This window comes from Glycine max, chromosome 11 (assembly GCF_000004515.6).
Source record: "Glycine max cultivar Williams 82 chromosome 11, Glycine_max_v4.0, whole genome shotgun sequence".
In the NCBI taxonomy this organism is placed as follows: domain Eukaryota; kingdom Viridiplantae; phylum Streptophyta; class Magnoliopsida; order Fabales; family Fabaceae; genus Glycine; species Glycine max.
In genome coordinates this window covers 29,407,923-29,427,135 of record NC_038247.2, presented here as the reverse complement: position 1 = coordinate 29,427,135, position 19,213 = coordinate 29,407,923, and the positions used below count along the sequence as shown (strand labels likewise).

The 19,213-nt window shown below is 30.8% G+C and overlaps 3 protein-coding genes across 5 annotated transcripts; 1 reads left to right on the top strand and 2 right to left on the bottom strand.

Moving 5' to 3' along the window:
• Positions 1-2,854: 2,854 nt before the first annotated feature.
• On the bottom strand, positions 2,855-3,259 carry LOC112998359 (uncharacterized). The gene has a single exon (XM_026124315.1). The coding sequence runs from the start codon at positions 3,257-3,259 to the stop codon at positions 2,855-2,857; it is 405 nt and encodes a 134-aa protein (XP_025980100.1).
• A 10,148-nt stretch (positions 3,260-13,407) lies between these two features.
• LOC100815715 (uncharacterized) lies at positions 13,408-14,217 on the bottom strand. The gene has a single exon (XM_006591578.1). The coding sequence runs from the start codon at positions 14,215-14,217 to the stop codon at positions 13,408-13,410; it is 810 nt and encodes a 269-aa protein (XP_006591641.1).
• Positions 14,218-14,984: 767 nt separating this feature from the next.
• On the top strand, positions 14,985-18,872 carry LOC100816253 (protein NRT1/ PTR FAMILY 8.2). 3 transcript variants are annotated; one of them, XM_006591138.4, is made up of 5 exons: positions 14,985-15,105; positions 15,495-15,678; positions 15,779-15,996; positions 16,717-17,276; positions 17,805-18,872. In XM_006591138.4, the coding sequence occupies exons 2-5, from the start codon at positions 15,573-15,575 to the stop codon at positions 18,637-18,639; spliced, it is 1,719 nt and encodes a 572-aa protein (XP_006591201.1). In that variant the 5' UTR covers positions 14,985-15,105; positions 15,495-15,572; the 3' UTR covers positions 18,640-18,872. The 3 variants fall into 3 exon arrangements, with proteins under 3 accessions (XP_006591201.1, XP_014619592.1, XP_025980229.1); XM_014764106.3 differs by having other exon boundaries at positions 14,988-15,063; XM_026124444.2 differs by having other exon boundaries at positions 15,009-15,678.
• The last annotated feature ends 341 nt before the right edge of the window (positions 18,873-19,213 follow it).

The following is a 19,213-nucleotide window of genomic DNA, read 5'->3' as shown; positions in this document are numbered from 1 at the left end:
CCTAGCCCTCGAACGCTAGGTATCAAATACTCATTAAGTATCATACTTAAAAAAAAAATAATAGAGTACATAATAACAGTGTAGTTATTATTAATAATAATATCTTCTTTCTGAATTTACTAAAAACGAGAAAATCATTACTACAATAGAAATAAGATATAAAATAGTAACATATAACAAGTATCATGTAATAATATTTAAAAATTAGCAACAAGTATAATTAATAATTTTATAGACAAATAATTCTTATTATAATTAAATTATAATATATAAAGTCTAAATCATGTAATATTTTTATAGATAAATAACTTTAAAAAGTAAAATTCAAGTCAAAGAACTAATAATAATAATAATAATAATAATAATAATAATAATAATAATAATAGACAAATCTTATTACATGATCTAAACCATATAATTTATGTCATGATGAGGTTAACCAACTCAAAATTTCAACGAAATAACATAATTAAAAATATTATCTTCAAAATAAATAAAAATATCATGTTAAAATAATTTATAGGTAAACATATTTAAAAAAAACAAAATTTTAAAAAATCTAAATAAACATTCATTTTTAGTATAAATAAATTAAAACTATTTATAATTAACACACAATAATAATACAAAAGCAACATCCTTTCATACCATTCAATCATAAGATATTATATAATTTTAGTGATTTTAAAAAATAAATATAACATCTTAACAAATAATAAATACTCATTAAGTGTCATAAATATAAAATAATTATAGAGTATACAATAATAGTGTAGTTATTATTATTTATCTTTATGATATTACTACGACAAAAGAAATAAGATAAAAAGAATAGTAACATATAAAAAGTAGCATGCCATAATATTTAAAAATTAGAAAAAATTGTAATTAATATTTTCTGCATACAAATAATCCCTATTATAATTTAATTATGACATTTAAAGTCAGAATCATATAATAATTCTTAATTTCTTATAGATAAATAAATTTTTAAAAGAAAAAGTAATCAAATTAAAGTCAAAGAACAATAATAATAATAATAATAATAATAATAATAATAATAATAATAGACAAATATTATTGAATGATTGGAATATAATTAAAATAAAATTTAATGCTACAGGTTAACCAACCCAAAATTTTAACCATATAATATAATTAAAAATATTATCTTGAAAATAAATTAAAATATCATGTTAAAATAATTAACATGTAAATATATTTTTAAAAATTATGCAATTTCAAAAATTTTATATAAAATTTAACTTTTAATATAAATAAATTTTAAAATATTTTTTATAAGCACACAAAAATAAAGTACACATTAAAATCTTATCCATAATTACAAAAAGAAACACTCAAATTAAAATAATTATATATTAAAAAATTACTATATTTATATTCTTTTTGTTTTTATACTTTTCATATAGGTACTGCACCATTATTTAAAGAAAGAATAAATCATATTTTAAACGGACTTAGTATTCTATGCAATTAATCATCTTGCTTAATTTTACTATAATTATATTTAATACACATCTAAATATTTAATTAATAATTAATAACTTTATCTATGTACATATTTTTCAAATTTATGCAAAAAATAAATGTTAAAATATTTAATTGAAATAATTTATATGGGATTTGCTAGCATACTCACACTTCAAGTAATGTGAGTCTATACCAAACAAAAAAGGAACGTGAGTAGCGAATTTTCATAATTTTGATATTATGTTACTAATCATGTACATTTTTAGAAATATCAAACGAAAAACAGAAAAAAAATGAATTTTAAAAATATAAAAAAATAACTTTCAATAATTTAGTGCCTTTTTTAGAAATTCAAAAAAGTAATTACAGTAATCATTATGCATAAAAAATAATTTTATTGAAATTACTAATATAATTAAAATCCTTAAGTTGTAAGGTAAATGTCCCTTTTTTTCCTATTTCAATTTTATATTCTATATTGCATTGTTTTTGTTTTTTATTTTTTGAAAATAAATATTAATGCACAGCTCTCCACTTATATTTAATGTCTCTTCATTGTAACCTAATGTAAATAACAATTCACAATTACAATAATTTTTTATTTATGCATTATTTCCTTTTTAATATATGCTAGGTTTTCCATTATCTCCTATGGTTCCTCCATTTCTCTCTTGCATTAGGATACAATTTTAACCTTAGCAAAATCTTTGGTACTAGTGAATAATTTTCTGATAAATTTGATTTTAAAAATGTATGTTATCTTTTCACATTTTCTTCCTTTCTCCCTTTTCTTTGTGTTTGTAAAAAAAGTTACATTACTTAAAATTCAAGTGTGTTTCTTTTTTATTTTGATTGCAATTGTTAGGTTTGGTTTGTGTTTTATTAATGAATTTAGGTCGTGTTCCATATACATCAATTTGTGTTTTTTATTATTGATTTCATCTATGTTTTCATAATGTTTTTTTAAATAATCTCATATAATATTAGTTCTATTCTTATATATAGTAAAATCACTTATATTTCTTCTATAATATGTCAAAGGTGGAACTCACACCTCCAACACACTCACTCTCAACCTCACAAGAGAATTGTAGAGGATACACTATAATCTGATAGTATTATTCATCCCCAAATTCTGAATCTATTTATAATATTAGAATCTGACTAACTTGTTTTCTAAACAACAATAACAACTAGCAGAATAAAAATAACAACTAACAGAGTTAATCTTATTTATTTTTTAATTCCTTTATTCCTATTATTACAATTCCCCTCCTTGTCAAACTAGGACTTGCCCCCAAGTCCTTTACACGACGCTCCACTCAAAATCTGGATATTGTCTTTGCACCTCGTGTAATTCTTTTCATGTTGCATCCTTGGGGTTGGTCTGTTCCCACCGCACTAATACTTCAGTAATGGCTTTATTGTTCTTCTTTTTAACTATTCTATCCAATATGGCCACTGGTCTAATTATTAAGTCTCCATCTTCATTGAGTCTTGGTAATTGTTCTGAAACTACATGGTCACCATGATGCTTTTTTAATAATGACACATGGAATACATTGTGAATCCTCGTGTTTGCAGGAAGGTCCAATTTGTATGCTACCTTCCCTATCCTTTCAATAACCTTGTAGCGACCATAATACCTCGCCGATAGCTTGTGAAAGTATGTATTTGCCAAGGAGTATTGCTTGTATGGTTGAATCTTCAAGTACACAAGATCTCCAAAATTAAACTCTTTGTCTATCCTCTTCTTGTCTGCATACATCTTTATTCTCTCTTAAGCTTTACTGAGATTTTCTTGCAACATTCTTCCAATCAGCTCTCTTGTCTTCAGTGTAATCTACTGCCTCAATTAGAGTTTCTCCCTTGTCTATCAAATTAGGACTTGTAGGGACATACCCATATAAGGCCTCAAAAGGTGTCATTTGGGTGGTTGTATGAAACTTGGTATTATACCATAGTTCTGCCATTGCTAAATGATTTGTCCATTATTTGGGCATATTTCCAGTAGCACATCTCAAATAAGCTTCTAGGGATTTATTGAGATTCCCAATCTATCCATTAGTTTGTGTATGGAAGGTTGTGGATCTTAACAATTTAACACCATGTGACTGCATTAAACCTGTCCAGAAAGTGCTTAAAAAATTGTATCTTTGTCTGAAATGATTTCCTCTGGCCATCCATGCAACCTCACAACTGTGTTCATGAATAATTCTGCTACTTTTGTTGCACTGAATGGATGTCCTAAAGTTATGAAATGGGCATATTTAGTAAATCTATCTACCACTACTAATATGACACTCATCCCATGAGACTACGACAAACCTGTGATGAAATTCATAGAGATTGACTTCGATGCTCTATCCGGTATAGGTAGAGGTTGAAGAAGCCCTGCAGGTAACTGATTTATTGATTTGAATCTTTGACAAGTGGTGCATTCCTTAATCCACTTCTTTACCTCCCTTTGTAATATTTTCCAATAAAATTGCTCCTTAATCCTTCGATAAGTGAGTTCAGTTCCCGAATGTCCTCCAATGGGTGAATCATGAAAATGACTTAATATTTTGTTTCTTAAGTGTTGAATCAAGTGACCTCGGAATAATTAAGAAGGGGGGGGGGGGGTTGAATTAATTATGAAGGTGTCTTGACTAATAAAAAATTTATCCTTCTTAATGTTACTAGATTCAATTAGGCTTTACTACTAAGTTATGAGGAAGTAAAGAACAAAAACAATAACTTAGACAAAAGTAAAGCAGAAATAAAAGTACACAGCAGAAAAGTAAAGAGTGTAGGGAAGAAGACAAACACAAGATTTATACGGGTTCGACCATAACCCGTGCCTACGTCCAGTCCCCAAGCAACCACCTATTCTTGAGATTTCCAATAACCTTGTAAAATCCTTTACAAGCAAAGATCCACAAGGGATGTACCCTCCCTTGTTCTCTTTGAACAACCAAGTGGATGTACCCTCCACTTGAACTGATCCACAAGAGATGTACCTTCTCTTGTTCTCAGTATTACAACCCAAGTAGATGTACACTCTACTTGTACCATAAAGGATGTACCCTCCAATGTGTTAAGACAAAGAATCCTTAGGCAGTTAGTCCCTTGAATCTTTGTAAGGGGAAACAAAAGATATCTCAGGCGGTTAGTCCTTTGAAATCTTTTGTTTAAAGGGAAGAGGAAGAATCAAAAGAATTCTCAGGCGGTTAGTCCTTTGAATCTTTTGGCAAGAGGGAGAAGGAAGAATCAAAAGAATTTTCAGGCGGTTAGTCCTTTGAATTCTTCTGGCAAGAGAGAGAAAGAATGAAGAAGAAGAATAGCACAAGTTTTTGGACAATGAACTTTTCTTGAATAAAGAAAGTTTTGAACAAAATCTCTTAGAAGAATGCTTTAAATGAATGAAAGAAATCTGTTATTCATCTTTTTTAAAATTCGTGTCATGGTCACATATTTATAGTCATTTGATGACTCAAGTTAAAATTTTATGACTCTTGGCAATTTCTTCAAAACTAGTCACTTTTAAAAGTTGTGACTCTTTTGAAAACTAGTCACTTTAAAAGTTGTAACTTTTTGAAAAAAATCTTCAGAAACAAGTCACTTTAAGAATTCTGACTTTTGGTAATTTATTTTTCAAAATAAGTCACTGGTAATCGATTACCATCATAGTATAATCGATTATACATCAACAGATGTGACTCTTCATGTTTAAATTTGAAAATCAAAACGTTTAGAAACACTGATAATCGATTACAAGTATTGTGTAATTGATTGCACAAGTTTGAAATGATTTGAAAATGTTTTATCACAAGTTGTGACTCTTGAAACTTGAAATCTAACATTTTAAAACATTGATAATTGATTACATGATTATGGTAATCGATTACAGCTTTGTAAATCAGTTTGAAAACAATGTTGGCTACTGGTAATCGATTATTGTCTTCTGGTAATCGATTACCAAAGAGTAAAACTCTTGGTAAAAGATTTTTCTTTGAAAAATTCTCTTGAACAAAATTGTGTTATTCAATATTTTGAAAAACTCTTTTAATACTTATCTTAATTGAGTCTTCTCTTGAATCTTCACTTTAATCTTGAATCTTGATTGAATGACTCTTTGATTCTTAAAACTTGCTTTGATTGAACGACTCTTTGATTCTTGAAACTTGCTTGACTCTTGATTCTTGACTTGAGTCTTTGGCATCATTAAAATAATCTTGGAAAGCATTGCTTCCACATTAAGTCTTGTTGAGCCCCTATGACCACTTTACCTTTTCTTTTCAACAACGTACCATCAAAAGTGAAATGCTTATGAGGTTGTTGTGTGAGTCTCATCTTGTCCACCAATTTATGTAATTTTGAATCTGCCTTCCAAGACTCAATAGCTTCAATCATTAAATGAAATGAAAAGTGTAATATTGCTGCTATACTTGCATTATGTCCAACCCTCGACAATGCATCTGCCACCAAATTCTCCTTCCCTTTTTTATATTCTATGCTGAAATCTAAGCCCATAAGTTTTTGTAGACCCCAATTTTGCATCAAAGTAGTCGGAGGTTGCAATAATAAGTGTTGAAGAGCTTTTTGATCCGTCTTTATGATGAAATGTTGTCCCCATAAGTTGCGTTGCCATTTTTTTACTTCAAACAAAATTGCATAAAACTTCTTCTCATAAGCTGACAACAACTTGTACTTAGGCCCCATTGCCTTGCTGATGTAAGCAATAGGATGTCCATTTTGCAGCAGAACAACCTCAATGCCTCCTCCAGATTCATCAGTCTCAATGGTGAAGGTTTGTTTGAAGTCTGGCAACCTCAACACTGGTGTAGACATGAGCGCCTGTTTAAGGCTCTGAAATACAGTTGCAGTTGTTTCAGTCCACTAGAATGCCTTCTCTTTTTTAAGCAATTTTGTTAGTGGGGCTATAATCTTCCCATAATTCCATATGAACCTTTTGTAATATCCAGAGAGTCTAAGAAATCCTCTTAGTTCTTTAGCTGTTGTTGGTGTTGGCCATTGTTGAATTGCTGAAATTTTGTCTTTGTCTGGTTGTACCCCTTGAATTGAAATCACATGGCCCAAATATGCAATTTTATTTTTTTCCAAAACTGCAATTTTTATAGTTGACCACCAAGCCATTTTCCTCCAGTATTTGTAATGTTATCGTCAAACATTCCACATGATCATTCCAAGTTTTACTATAAACTAGGATGTCATCAAAGAATACTAAGATAAACTTCCTTAAATAGCTTCAAAAGATATCATGCATGAGTGATTGGAATGTGGCTGGGGCATTACACAAACCAAAGGGCAACACAACCCACTCATAATGTCCACTGTGCATTCAAAATGTTGTCTTATGTATATCCTCGTCGACCATTCTTACTTGATTATACCCACTTCTAAGATCCAATTTAGAAAAATAACATGCCCCATTTAATTCATCTAGCAATTCCTCTATTAGTGGCATAGGAAACTTATTTTTTTTTTTTATGGTAAATGCATTAAGTTTCCTGAAATCTATGCAACACCTAAGATTCATCCTTCTTTTTTACCAACAACAACGAAGAAGCATAAGAACTAGTGCTTTCCCTTATAAATCTTGTTGCCAATAAATCGAGCAAACTGGTGTGTCATTGATTAGATTGATCTTGTGATCACATTTCCTTTTAGGTGGCAGGTGTGTAGGTTCCACAAATAAATGTTGAAATTGCTGCAGAATTGTTGTGAGCTCGTGTTGTTGTTCTACTGTTAGTGCCTCCTGCTCCAATGTATTTGTAACACTAAGCAAAATTGAATCATACAAACCAAACAACATGCAATTACCTTGTACCAACTTGAGCTTCCCAGTCAATTTGTGAACTTCTGCACAAGGGTTCTCTCCTTGCAATGTCACTTCTTGGGCTTGATGTTGAAATCTCATTGTAAGAGTTGCATAATTCCAACATATTTCGCCAAGTGTCCTGAACCACTGCATGCCTAAGATGATCCCAAAGTTGTTGCTAGGCAATATTAAGAAGTCCGTTGTGAATGCACAATGATTGAATTTCCATGTTATTTGCTCACACTTCCTAGTAATCAACAGTTTTTTATCTGAAGAAACCATTACCAGAAAGTCCTTGACAAATTGAGTTTTCAGCCCAAGCAACTTTATCCACTTGTCACTGATAAAATTATGCATACTCCCCGTGTCCATCTAAAATGACACTTTCTACTTTTTTATCAATCCTTTAAGTTGCAAGGTACTGCCACCTACTATGCCTTGTAACGCATTAAGGGAGATGTGGACATCTACATCTTGTATCATATCTATACTGCTATCTATTATTGCTTGATCATCTTCAGAATCATTTTTCTACATCATCTCAGCATCTATTTCTTCTTGAGCAGAGAAAATAACATTTAGCTTACCCCAAACTTTACATTTTGTCCTATGATTTTTATCCCATTTATCCCCACAAAACCTATACAATCCTTTAGCAAACCTGTCACTAAATTCCTTCCTAGAAATAGAAGTTGATGTGTTACCCTTAGAATCAGCCATTGCTGGTGACAACGTTGAATCCATATGATGATTTTGTTGCAGACTCGTGATGGACTGGCTCCTCTGTGAATTAATAGGTACTGACCACGACCTTGCGAATAAGACTGCCCTTTCTTTTCTACCACGTCTTCTTTTCCAATTCTTTTAGAATTTCTTCTTGCAATCTTGCAATATGTGCGACTTCTTGCAGAGACTGCAATTTGTGGACCCTTATTGATTTTTCCAACTCTGTTTTCAGTCCTAACAAAAAAAAATAAAACTTAATGCCATGGATTCGGACACCCCTACACGAGCCACCAGAGAATCAAGTGCTTCCAAATATTCACCCAAATCTCCTTCTTGTTTCAATCTCGATAACTCTTCTATAGGATCACCAAATGCACTATCATCAAATCAATAAGCCATATCTTGTAAAATTTGTTCCCACGATTTGTCCTTGAAGCTAGGTTGTTGTATGTAATGTCTTTGCCATGAGAAGGCTTTGCTCTCCAATCTCGAAAGTTTGTTCCATCAAATGTAGGGAATTGAATTTGCACGCGTTCCACTATTGATCGACCAAAATCTGGAGTATCTATATCGTTGTCTTCATCGGTCAAGATTTGATCTTTTCGCCATTCAAGGATGCTATGGATGAAACGAGACTCTCCAACGTTTTCTACAGCAAATCTAATGTTTTATTGGTTGATTCTTGCGCCTCTGTAAATGTCTACTCAAATGATTCCATGCGGGTCTCAAGTTCCTTCATTGTCACCATCATCCCAAATGTCCCAAGATACCAATGTCAAAGGTGGAACTCACAGCTCCAACACATTCACTCTCAACCTCACAAGAGAAAGAATTGTAGAGGATACGCTATAATCTAATTGTATTATTCATCCCCAAATTTTGTACAATTATTCCTATTTATAATATCAGAATCCAAACAACTTGTTTTCTAAACAACAATAACAACTAACAAAACAAAAATAACAACTAACAGAATTAATCCTATTTATTTTTTAATTCCTTTATTCCTATTATTACATAATCTCACTCTAAAAACGATCTTGCTCCATTTCAAAAGTATTAACATCCTTTAATCAGTCGGAATGATAGTTTTGGTTGGAGGAAAAAATCAGGTAAAATATTGCATACTAACAAACATTTTTAGTTACATGTATGTGAAGAAATATTTGTTTTAACAATTTATATACATTTACAACCCTTGCAATAAACAATAATTATCCTGTAATAACACATGTTATCTTACTTCTATCAAATTAAATTGTTTTGTAATGCTTTACTTATTATATGTCAAAGCAAATAATTCAATAAAAAACTTGAATATTTCTTTTTTTTTCTACAACTATATTATTTGATATAAAATCACCATATAATTATAAAAATAAATTTTATCTCGTGCATTGCATGCGTCAAAAGCTAGTCATATATTAAAAGGCAACATTCTAATTAATTTCTTAAAAGAAAATATTGTTCTACATATAAACTAGAGTGTGGTGACCTGTGCCGTACGTACCAGTAAAGGTTATTTCTAAATACTTTTATAACATACATTTTAAATATATAATTTTTAGGCTTTTCTATTAAAACTTATTTGCAATTTTTTTTCTATTTTAATCATTTAGTTATTATTGTCTATTATTAATAGTTGATTATATATCTAGTATACTTTAAAAAAAATACAATAAGAGAAATGATAATTAATTATATGTTAAGTGGGTTGGTAATTTAAATAATTATAGAAAAACAATATTGCAAACAACCTAAACTGAGAGATGCTAGTTATAATAAAAATTTAAAATAAAATATTTATAAAATGACATTTTTAATTATATATTTGTAAATTAAAACTTTAATTCAAACAAGTATATCATTCACAACATATATTTTAGTTTCTGAAAAATGATATAAAACATTTTAAGATTTCAATATATATGAATTTTAAAATTTTGAATTAGGAATTAAAAACTAAAATTAATATTTCTGTGCTAAATATCAATAATGTATGATAAATATAACAATTTTTAAGTTATTAATTATTATTGTGTAATATAAATAATCAGTTGGACATTCAATTGATTATTATATCTTAAAAGATATGAAAATGATAAAAATTAAGAATTAATCATAGTTACCTTCAATTCATATAACAATTTATAAAGGCAGAATTTATCATAAAATTAGGTATTTTTCAATAAAAAAAAGAAAATTATGTATTTTTAACATATAAATCAATCAAATCGACATTATTTTTGAAAATGCATTTCTTGGTCACCTTTTTATTTTCTAACTTTGTTTGAATTGAGAATGGATGCAATGATTCTCATGATTACGTATAAGAGTGATTGTGATGATTACGTATAAGAGTGATTGTGGAATTATATTCAATCGGAAAATACTATAAAAATTATTTTTTATTTATTTTTTAATGTTATAATTTTTTAAAAATTATTTTTTATACAAGTAATTATGCATAAATTATTATGTGTGCAATTAGTTGTTTTAATTACTTGCATATGTTAATCAACAATTGGTTTATAAATAATATTAATATTAATAATAAATATAATGCATATATAATACATTATATATGGATGTATAATTATTATAAATAATTGCCAACCTGATTGCAATCAATTATTATAATTACATTATAATTATTATTTTTATAAATTTTATGTTTTTCAATATCAAATGAATTTTCTTTAAAAAAAATATTCAAATAAAATTAATTCTTAGAGCTCTTGAGGATGTCACATGTAAACTTTTGAAAAACATTTTCATGCGTATAATGTATAGATAGATTATTAATAGTTGATTATATATCTAATAGACTTAAAAAAATACAATGAGAGAAATAACAATTAATTATATGTTAAGTTGGTAATTTAAATAATTATTGAAAAAAATATTGCAAACAATCTAAACTAATTAAGAGATTCTAGCTATAATAAAATATCAAAATAAAATATTTATAAAACAACATTTTTAACTATGTATTTTTAAATTAAAACTGTAATTCAAGCTACATATGTCATTCACATCATATATGTAAGTTTCTGAAAAATGATATAAGACATTTTAAGATTTTAACATATAAGAACTTTTAAAATTTGGAATTAGGAATTATAAACTAAAATTAATATTTTTGCTCTAAATATCAATAATGTATCATAAATTTATAACAATTTTAAATTATTAATTATTGTTGTGTAATATATATAGTCAGTTGAAGATTCAATTTATATCTTAAAAAGATATGAAAATAATAAAAATAAGAATTAAATTTATTTTTGACTGAATAAGAATTAAATTTAAGTTCAGTCAATAAATTATTTATATTTTATATTAATTTAAATACCTTGTAATTTTGAATCACGATATATTAATGTTATTAATGATTCTATTTAAAATATATATTACTCCTAATTACTTTAAACTAATTAAATATTTTAAAAAAAGAATGATTGAGTATTTCATGTTAAATATTTAAAATATTTTTTTTTACCTGCTGAATTACAATGAGTCAAAAGATACCCTGACTTGTGATCCATGAAAAAACAAATATAAACTGATTATAACTACCTTTAATTCATATGATAATTCATAATAACAGAATTTATCACACAATTATGTATTTTAATATGTAAATCAATAAAATTAATATTATTTTTGAAGATGCATTATTTTATCATTTTTTTCCTTGACTGCTTTTTATTTTTTAATTTTGTTTGAATTAAAAATGGATATAATAATTCTCACGATTACGTACAAGAGTAATTATAAAATTATGCTTAATCAAAAGAAACTATAAAGATGATTTTTTTATTTTTTAATGTAATAATTGTCTTAAATTTATGTTGCATGCAAATAATTATGTGCACAATTAGTTTTTTTATTCCTTGCATATGTTAATGAACAATTGGTTTATTAATAATATTAATATTAATAACAAGTATAATACACATGCAGGAAAAAAATTATAATACATGCATGTATTATTATTATAAATAATTGCTAATCACTTTCATTATTATAACTACAATTATATATGACTTTTGTGTCTTTTAATATCAAATGAATTTATTTTAAAAAATTAAATAAATTTACTGCTTAGAGCTTTTGAGGATGCCATGTGTAAACATTTCTTTTGAAAAACATTTTCATATGTTATAGTATTTTCATATGTATATAGTATAGATGATTTTAAACTCAATGGATTATGTTCTCATTAATTATAAATGTTTGAACAATTGTTTTTTTGCAAATACTCATAAGAGAAGAAAATAAAATAAAAATAAATAATTCCCCCTCCCAAAAATTATAATTAATTTATGAATAAATTAATTTATAAAATTCTCTCATGTTACCTTTTGAAAAACTCATGTATAAGAAAAAATATTTTTCTTTTGATTTTCTTTTCCTATAAGTTTATATATAAAACTTTATTTAAATATGCCATCGGTGGCAATTTTGTGAAAGCTTATCCAAAAGAAGCTATATTTTCCCACACTTTTTTGTTTTTCAAAACACTAACCTTTGATTTGGTTGACAAGAAGAGAGAAGAGAGATTTTTAAAAAATAATGTGATCTCGCACCTCCATCATATTATCTTAATTCAAATATTTACTCTGAATTTTCTTATATTCCACCCTCCACACAACCAAACTCGTCCTAAAACGCGTGCCTGGTTTTTTTGTCTGAGAAACAAACATTTTATAAACTATAATGGGAATTCTGCTTTGGCTTTTAGCACCGCTGTGTTTCCACTATGGCACACTAGCATGGCCTACATCATCACAAACCAGATAGTTAAGCTTGACTGAGCAATCAAAAACCATAGCTGACACCAATAGCATAATTTAATGAGGACTATGTATCTTACAACTGAAAGAGGGTAAATCCCAAACTCACGTGGTAAATGTTAGATTTTATTTTAAAACCAATTGACACTAAGTGAAGTTGGCCTACAAATATATAAGTTGTACTTTAAGGATTGAGACAGTCGATATGGGACTTGGGTATTTCGCAACACACCACCTTCACGCCCAGCATTTATTGGGCTTGGTGCGTGAACAACAAATGGTGGGTGTTCATCGCAGCAGAAGCGAAGGTGAGGTCCCGGGATCAGAGCATGCTCTGATACCATGTTAGATTTCATCTTAAAACCAATTGGCTTGGGTGAGGGAAAGAATATTTTCCTCTCCCCTTTTATTAAGCATCATTAGCTTATATAAAAGGATTACAAGTGTAAAATTAGGCTAAGAATAATGATAGAATATCTTATCATATATTCTAATAATATATTCTATCAAATACAAATTGATTAGCTAGGCTAAGAATACTGATAGAATATCGTATCATATATTCTATCACACCCCCGCAGTTGAAGCGAGAGGTCGACGAACACTGAAACTGTCTTGAACCGGACCCAGGACCACTGCCACTGAATTTTTTATTTTTTTTGAATTATTGTGATATCCAGACGGCTTCCCACGGTGTTGTTGGTCCGAATGTGAGGAATTTGAGTCATAAACGGATTGTAAGGCAGCCACCATTGCCGATCTAGCTTCCTCAAGTGTGAGCATTGACCGAACCAAATAAAACGGAGGTAGATGAGCACTCTGCCGAATTAACGTCCCTACACCTCGATATGCACTTGTGAGACCCGAAACAAGTTGAATGACGAGGCGGCTCTCCGACACCGGTGCTCCAACATTTTTCAACTGATCAACATGGGACTTGAGATGTTGACAATATGCCGAAGCATTTGGAAAATTCTCCATCTTAGTATTGGAGAATTCGGCCTCAAGAGTTACCACACGGGAATGTCTGTTGTCTTGGAAAATATCTCTCAACCTATTCCAAGCATCCATGGCTGGGGCATCGGGTTCAATAATTGTATGCAACAAGTCATTGGAGATGGTTGCATAAAGCCAGGAAAGAACCGTAGCATCAAGAGTCGACCATAATTCCTTTTCATCCTCAAACGCATGTACCTTCTCTTTGCCGTTGGCAGGAGAAATAATATGATGAAGGACCTTATGAGAACGTGCATTAATTTTAAAAAACTCCGCCCATGTAGAGTATTGGACATTCTCTATTTCAAGAGTGATGGAGATATGGTTCCGTATATTGGAAATCGCAAGAGCCGGATGGAAAGAACTCTTGTTGTCCGTCATGGCGGTGAGAAGAAAAAGAAATAAGAGAGATGAAGGGAAGGGAAGGGAAGGGATTTGAGAGAGAGATAAGGTAAGAGAAGGGATTTGAGAGAGACATCGAGCAAAAAGGGCTCACCGGGGTTTGAAAAGTTCAGCCCATGTCGCGTATTGGACATTTTCCATCTCAAGAATGATTGGAACATGATTCTTGATGTTGGAGACAGCAAGAGCAGGGTGAAAGATAGATTTTGAGTCAGACATGGTGATGGAGAAGAAAAAGAAAGGGACTTAACGGCGCTAGGGCCTATGTGAAAGGAAGAAAAAGGTTCAAAGATCTTTCCCTAAGCAATCTGATATCATCTTAGAATTTGAAAGAGATGGCCTAACTCAACCCCATGAGTCCAAGGATTGAGACAGCGGATGTGAGACTTGGATATTTCCCAATAATAAAGACAACTTGCATCTTTCTTTGATCACATTATTACACGTAAGACAAGTCAATAGTCTCCAACTGATCCAACACGAGAAATGATAGGAACATACTTAACACATTATTTTATTATCAATTAAACTTCATTATAAATTTTTAAATTGTACGAATCTCACTTCATTTAATAAATTGTGCTCATAATTTTATAATATTTGACAACAATTTTAACCCATGAAAATATGCTTTAAAAAGGTGTAAAAAAATGTGTTACAGTACCATTTTTTTTTTCCTATTCAAGATACATGGCCGGCTAAACCAAAAAGTAGGTACCCATCATTACTGCATCAAATGTGTATATATATATATATACACCATTATCATTATTCATTACATCTCTCTGGATGATGGGTGATGCTTGCTAATTTGCCAACTTTAAAGTTAGAGATTCACTTTTTTTTCTTCTATTTTTTATGCTTAAGGTTTGAGATGCGCTTCTTTGATTCCATTATTTGCTTGTGTTCTGGTCTGGGGTTTATCTTTCTGAGATTTTATCAGTGGTTGCAGTCAGATTTAAAGTCTTTTTTTGTTTTCTTTTAACTTATACTGATATATGGATTCGTGTATTTGAATCTTGAACCTTTCTGTTATTCTTGAATACACTGCTTTCTTTTTAAAGGAACTGAATATAACTCAACATCAGAATCAAAAACTGCTTTCTGGAATTTTGTTCTTTAGCCAAAGACCCGCAAAGTGTTGTGACCTAGTTATAACTGAATTGCTCAAAAGCATTGTTTTTTTTTTTTTCTTTAACTGAGTTCAATTTTGACCTTTATTAGTAATTTGTTGTTTTCTGTTGTTGGTGTTTTAGTTTGTCAATTTCTGTGCTGCTTGGTTGGTTGCAATTGCAAGTGAACAATTGGCCAGTGTGTACTAGTTTTGAATCACAATGGCAGAGGATGATGGTTACACAAAAGATGGAACAGTAGATTACTGTGGAAATCCAGCTAATAAAAAGGAAACTGGAACCTGGAAAGCCTGCCCCTTTATCTTAGGTAATTGTTGTGTTTGTTCAAGTCCAAGGTGGGATGTGATGTGATGTGTGTGAACTGTGTTGTGTGTGAATTATTTATCATTTCAAGCTTCTATTTGCAGGAAATGAATGTTGTGAAAGATTGGCTTATTATGGGATGAGCACAAACCTGGTGCTTTATTTTAAGAAGCGGCTACATCAGCATAGTGCTATTGCTTCCAAGAATGTCTCTAATTGGAGTGGAACTTGCTATATCACACCATTGGTTGGAGCATTTTTGGCTGATTCCTACCTTGGAAGATATTGGACAATTGCTGTTTTTTCAATAATTTATGCTATTGTGAGTATGGTCTCTTCAATTTGTCTATGACTGCAGACTTCTTGCTGAAAAAGGGATATGGATTTGGAATTCATCGAGTGGGCACTGAAACTGGGGTTTTGTTGAAAGTTTCCTTGTAGCTTATAACATCACTTTGACATTTAACAATGATTCCAAATAAATTAAATTAAGAAAGAGAATTTCCACCTGAAGCACAGACATTTCTAAACCTTTAGTGTTCTAACCATGTCAGATACATATCTATATCGGTAGAAATTATTACATGATTAGAAACTATCATGGTCTAGACCAATTTTCACATGAAATGTAATTAAGTTTTATTGATTTTGTCTTTTAAATTGGAAAATTCTATTACATGTCACGTAGAGAATGGTCAGGACCATATACATGTAGTGGTCCTAAATCATGTAATAATTTCTTATATGAAACTGCATAGACATTTCAAATATTTGTTGATACATTTTTATAACTTTTTCTTTTATTTTTTAAATTTTATGTCAAAATAATTAGAATATCACAATAATTATATTTAAACTTTGTATTGTATATGTATCTCATATCATATTCATCTTCCCTAGATCCCCCAATAAAATGTTCCCGAATTCATGAGGTGAAGTCAATCAACATAACAATAATGTGTGCAAACTGGTCTATTTTATTTTTTTTGTGAAATTGTAACTTCTTGCCTGTCAAACAACATCTAAAAATTGACTGCATCAGGGAATGACACTGTTGACATTGTCTGCGTCAGTTCCTGGCATAAAACCAACATGTCATGGACATGGAGATGAAAACTGTCATGCTACTACTCTAGAGAGTGCAGTGTGCTTCCTAGCTCTTTACCTTATTGCTCTTGGCACCGGCGGCATTAAGCCTTGTGTCTCATCCTATGGAGCAGATCAGTTTGATGACACTGACCCTGCTGAGAAGGAACACAAGAGTTCTTTCTTCAATTGGTTCTATTTCTCAATCAACATTGGTGCTCTTATTGCATCTTCTCTATTAGTTTGGATACAAGATAATGTGGGTTGGGGATGGGGATTTGGTATTCCTGCTGTAGCCATGGCAATTGCCGTGGTGAGTTTCTTTTCAGGCACTAGGTTGTATAGGAATCAGAAGCCTGGAGGCAGTGCCCTCACTAGAATCTGTCAGGTGGTAGTGGCATCCATAAGAAAGTACAAGGTTGAAGTACCTGCTGATGAGTCACTTTTATATGAGACTGCTGAAACTGAGTCTGCTATAAAAGGAAGCCGAAAGCTTGATCACACAGATGAGTTAAGGTAAATTAAGAAATGACAACAAATTTCTAGATTACCAAGTAGTAGTTTTTTACTTACTCGATCAGAAGCAACTTTGAAGTCACACTTACATTATATAGTATAGAGAGGCAGGGGGCTTTTAATTAGTTTAGTCCACATTCATGCCATTTCACATGCTATCATATCAAAATAGGACAATCTTATGATCACTAGTTTTTCAATTGTTCAGTGAGAAACTGAAAAAATATTATCCTAGCAAATTATACAAGGGCTGGTTTCTTTTGATCTACTGGACATTCGACAAAACATGATGCAGTTCCTTAAGTACCTTTTGGTGGTGTTCTTAAATCAAAATTAGAGTTTCATCTCAGTAATCTACGTTAATCTTTAATGTAAACTTTTATAACACAGATTACCGAGATGAAATTTAAATTCTTGGAGAACAGCATGAAAAGTAATTAAAAAACTGTATCTAAGTTTTGTCGTTAGACATATTAGCATATTGACTTATCAAATTTTTTTATTCACTTTTCCTATTGTGTGTAATAGATTTTTTGACAAAGCAACAGTGCTAGCACGGTCAGATAAAGTGAAGGAATCAACAAACCCTTGGAGACTTTGCACTGTAACTCAAGTGGAAGAGCTGAAATCCATTTTAAGATTACTTCCTGTATGGGCAACCGGCATCATATTTTCCACTGTCTATGGTCAGATGAGCACCTTATTTGTGTTGCAAGGACAAACCATGGACACTCGTGTTGGCAACTCCACTTTCAAAATCCCACCAGCTTCACTTTCAATCTTTGACACCCTCAGTGTCATATTTTGGGTCCCAGTGTATGACAGGATCATTGTGCCAATTGCTAGAAAGTTCACCGGGTACAAAAACGGCCTAACTCAGCTCCAAAGAATGGGAATTGGCCTCTTCATATCCATATTTTCCATGGTAGCAGCAGCAATATTGGAGCTCATAAGGCTTAGAATGGTGAGGAGGCATGATTACTATCAACTTGAGGAGATACCAATGACAATATTTTGGCAGGTTCCTCAATATTTCGTCATAGGCTGTGCAGAAGTCTTCTATTTCATTGGTCAGTTGGAGTTCTTCTATGAGCAAGCCCCTGATGCCATGAGAAGTTTTTGTTCTGCTCTCTCACTCACCACCGTCGCTCTCGGACAGTACTTGAGCTCTCTTCTTGTGACAATTGTGACAAAGATCACCACTAGGAATGGACGTCCTGGGTGGATACCTGATAATCTGAACTTCGGTCACATAGATTATTTCTTCTGGCTATTGGCATTGCTAAGTGTGGTGAACTTGATAGCATTCCTTGTAGTGTCTATGTTGTATACATATAAGAGGCCTGTGGGAACTCTGCGCTGAAAAGTGGGTTAAGTTGTACATTGGAAAGTAGTTTCTTTACATAATCACATTGGAAGTTTCCTTCACTTGTAGTCTTGTTTTTCACCTACACTGTAATCTCTTATGTCATATCCTTGAAAAAATGATGTAAAATTGTTACTATCACCACTGCTATTATGTGTCTGATCTTTCTCACCAACATGCTTTGGCATGATATTCCAACATGAAAGAAGTTAACCAATGCTTGCCCCGTTTCATGTAGACGTCATATTACATAAAATTTCATGTCAGTGAGTTAAATTGCTACCTGAAACTTTAACGTAATTGTTCCCAATAAACAAATTTGTTCTAATTAGGCATTGCAAGAGATGTTACTATTAAAATCAGTATTACTAAAAAATCTTAAGCATCAAACATTAATTCATTCGCATTCAAATGATTTATTTTACACTCAAGGCTCAATCAAGATTCTGATCCTAAACCACTTGGTGAAGAGACAGAAGCCACCATTACTTCTTAGCTACTCCTTTATCTTCTGTTAATAGTAGCTACTCCTTTATCTACTGAAGTGAAGAATGAAATATGTTGTCTCTTT

Coding starts and splice junctions, on each gene's coding strand:
- LOC112998359 (XM_026124315.1), bottom strand. CDS start 3,259: ATGTATGCAGACAAGAAGAGGATAGACAAAGAGTTTAATTTTGGAGAT.
- LOC100815715 (XM_006591578.1), bottom strand. CDS start 14,217: ATGACGGACAACAAGAGTTCTTTCCATCCGGCTCTTGCGATTTCCAAT.
- LOC100816253 (XM_006591138.4), top strand. CDS start 15,573: ATGGCAGAGGATGATGGTTACACAAAAGATGGAACAGTAGATTACTGT. Junction 15,679..15,778: donor AGCCTGCCCCTTTATCTTAG/GTAATTGTTGTG, acceptor TTCTATTTGCAG/GAAATGAATGTTGTGAAAGA. Junction 17,277..17,804: donor GATCACACAGATGAGTTAAG/GTAAATTAAGAA, acceptor TGTGTGTAATAG/ATTTTTTGACAAAGCAACAG.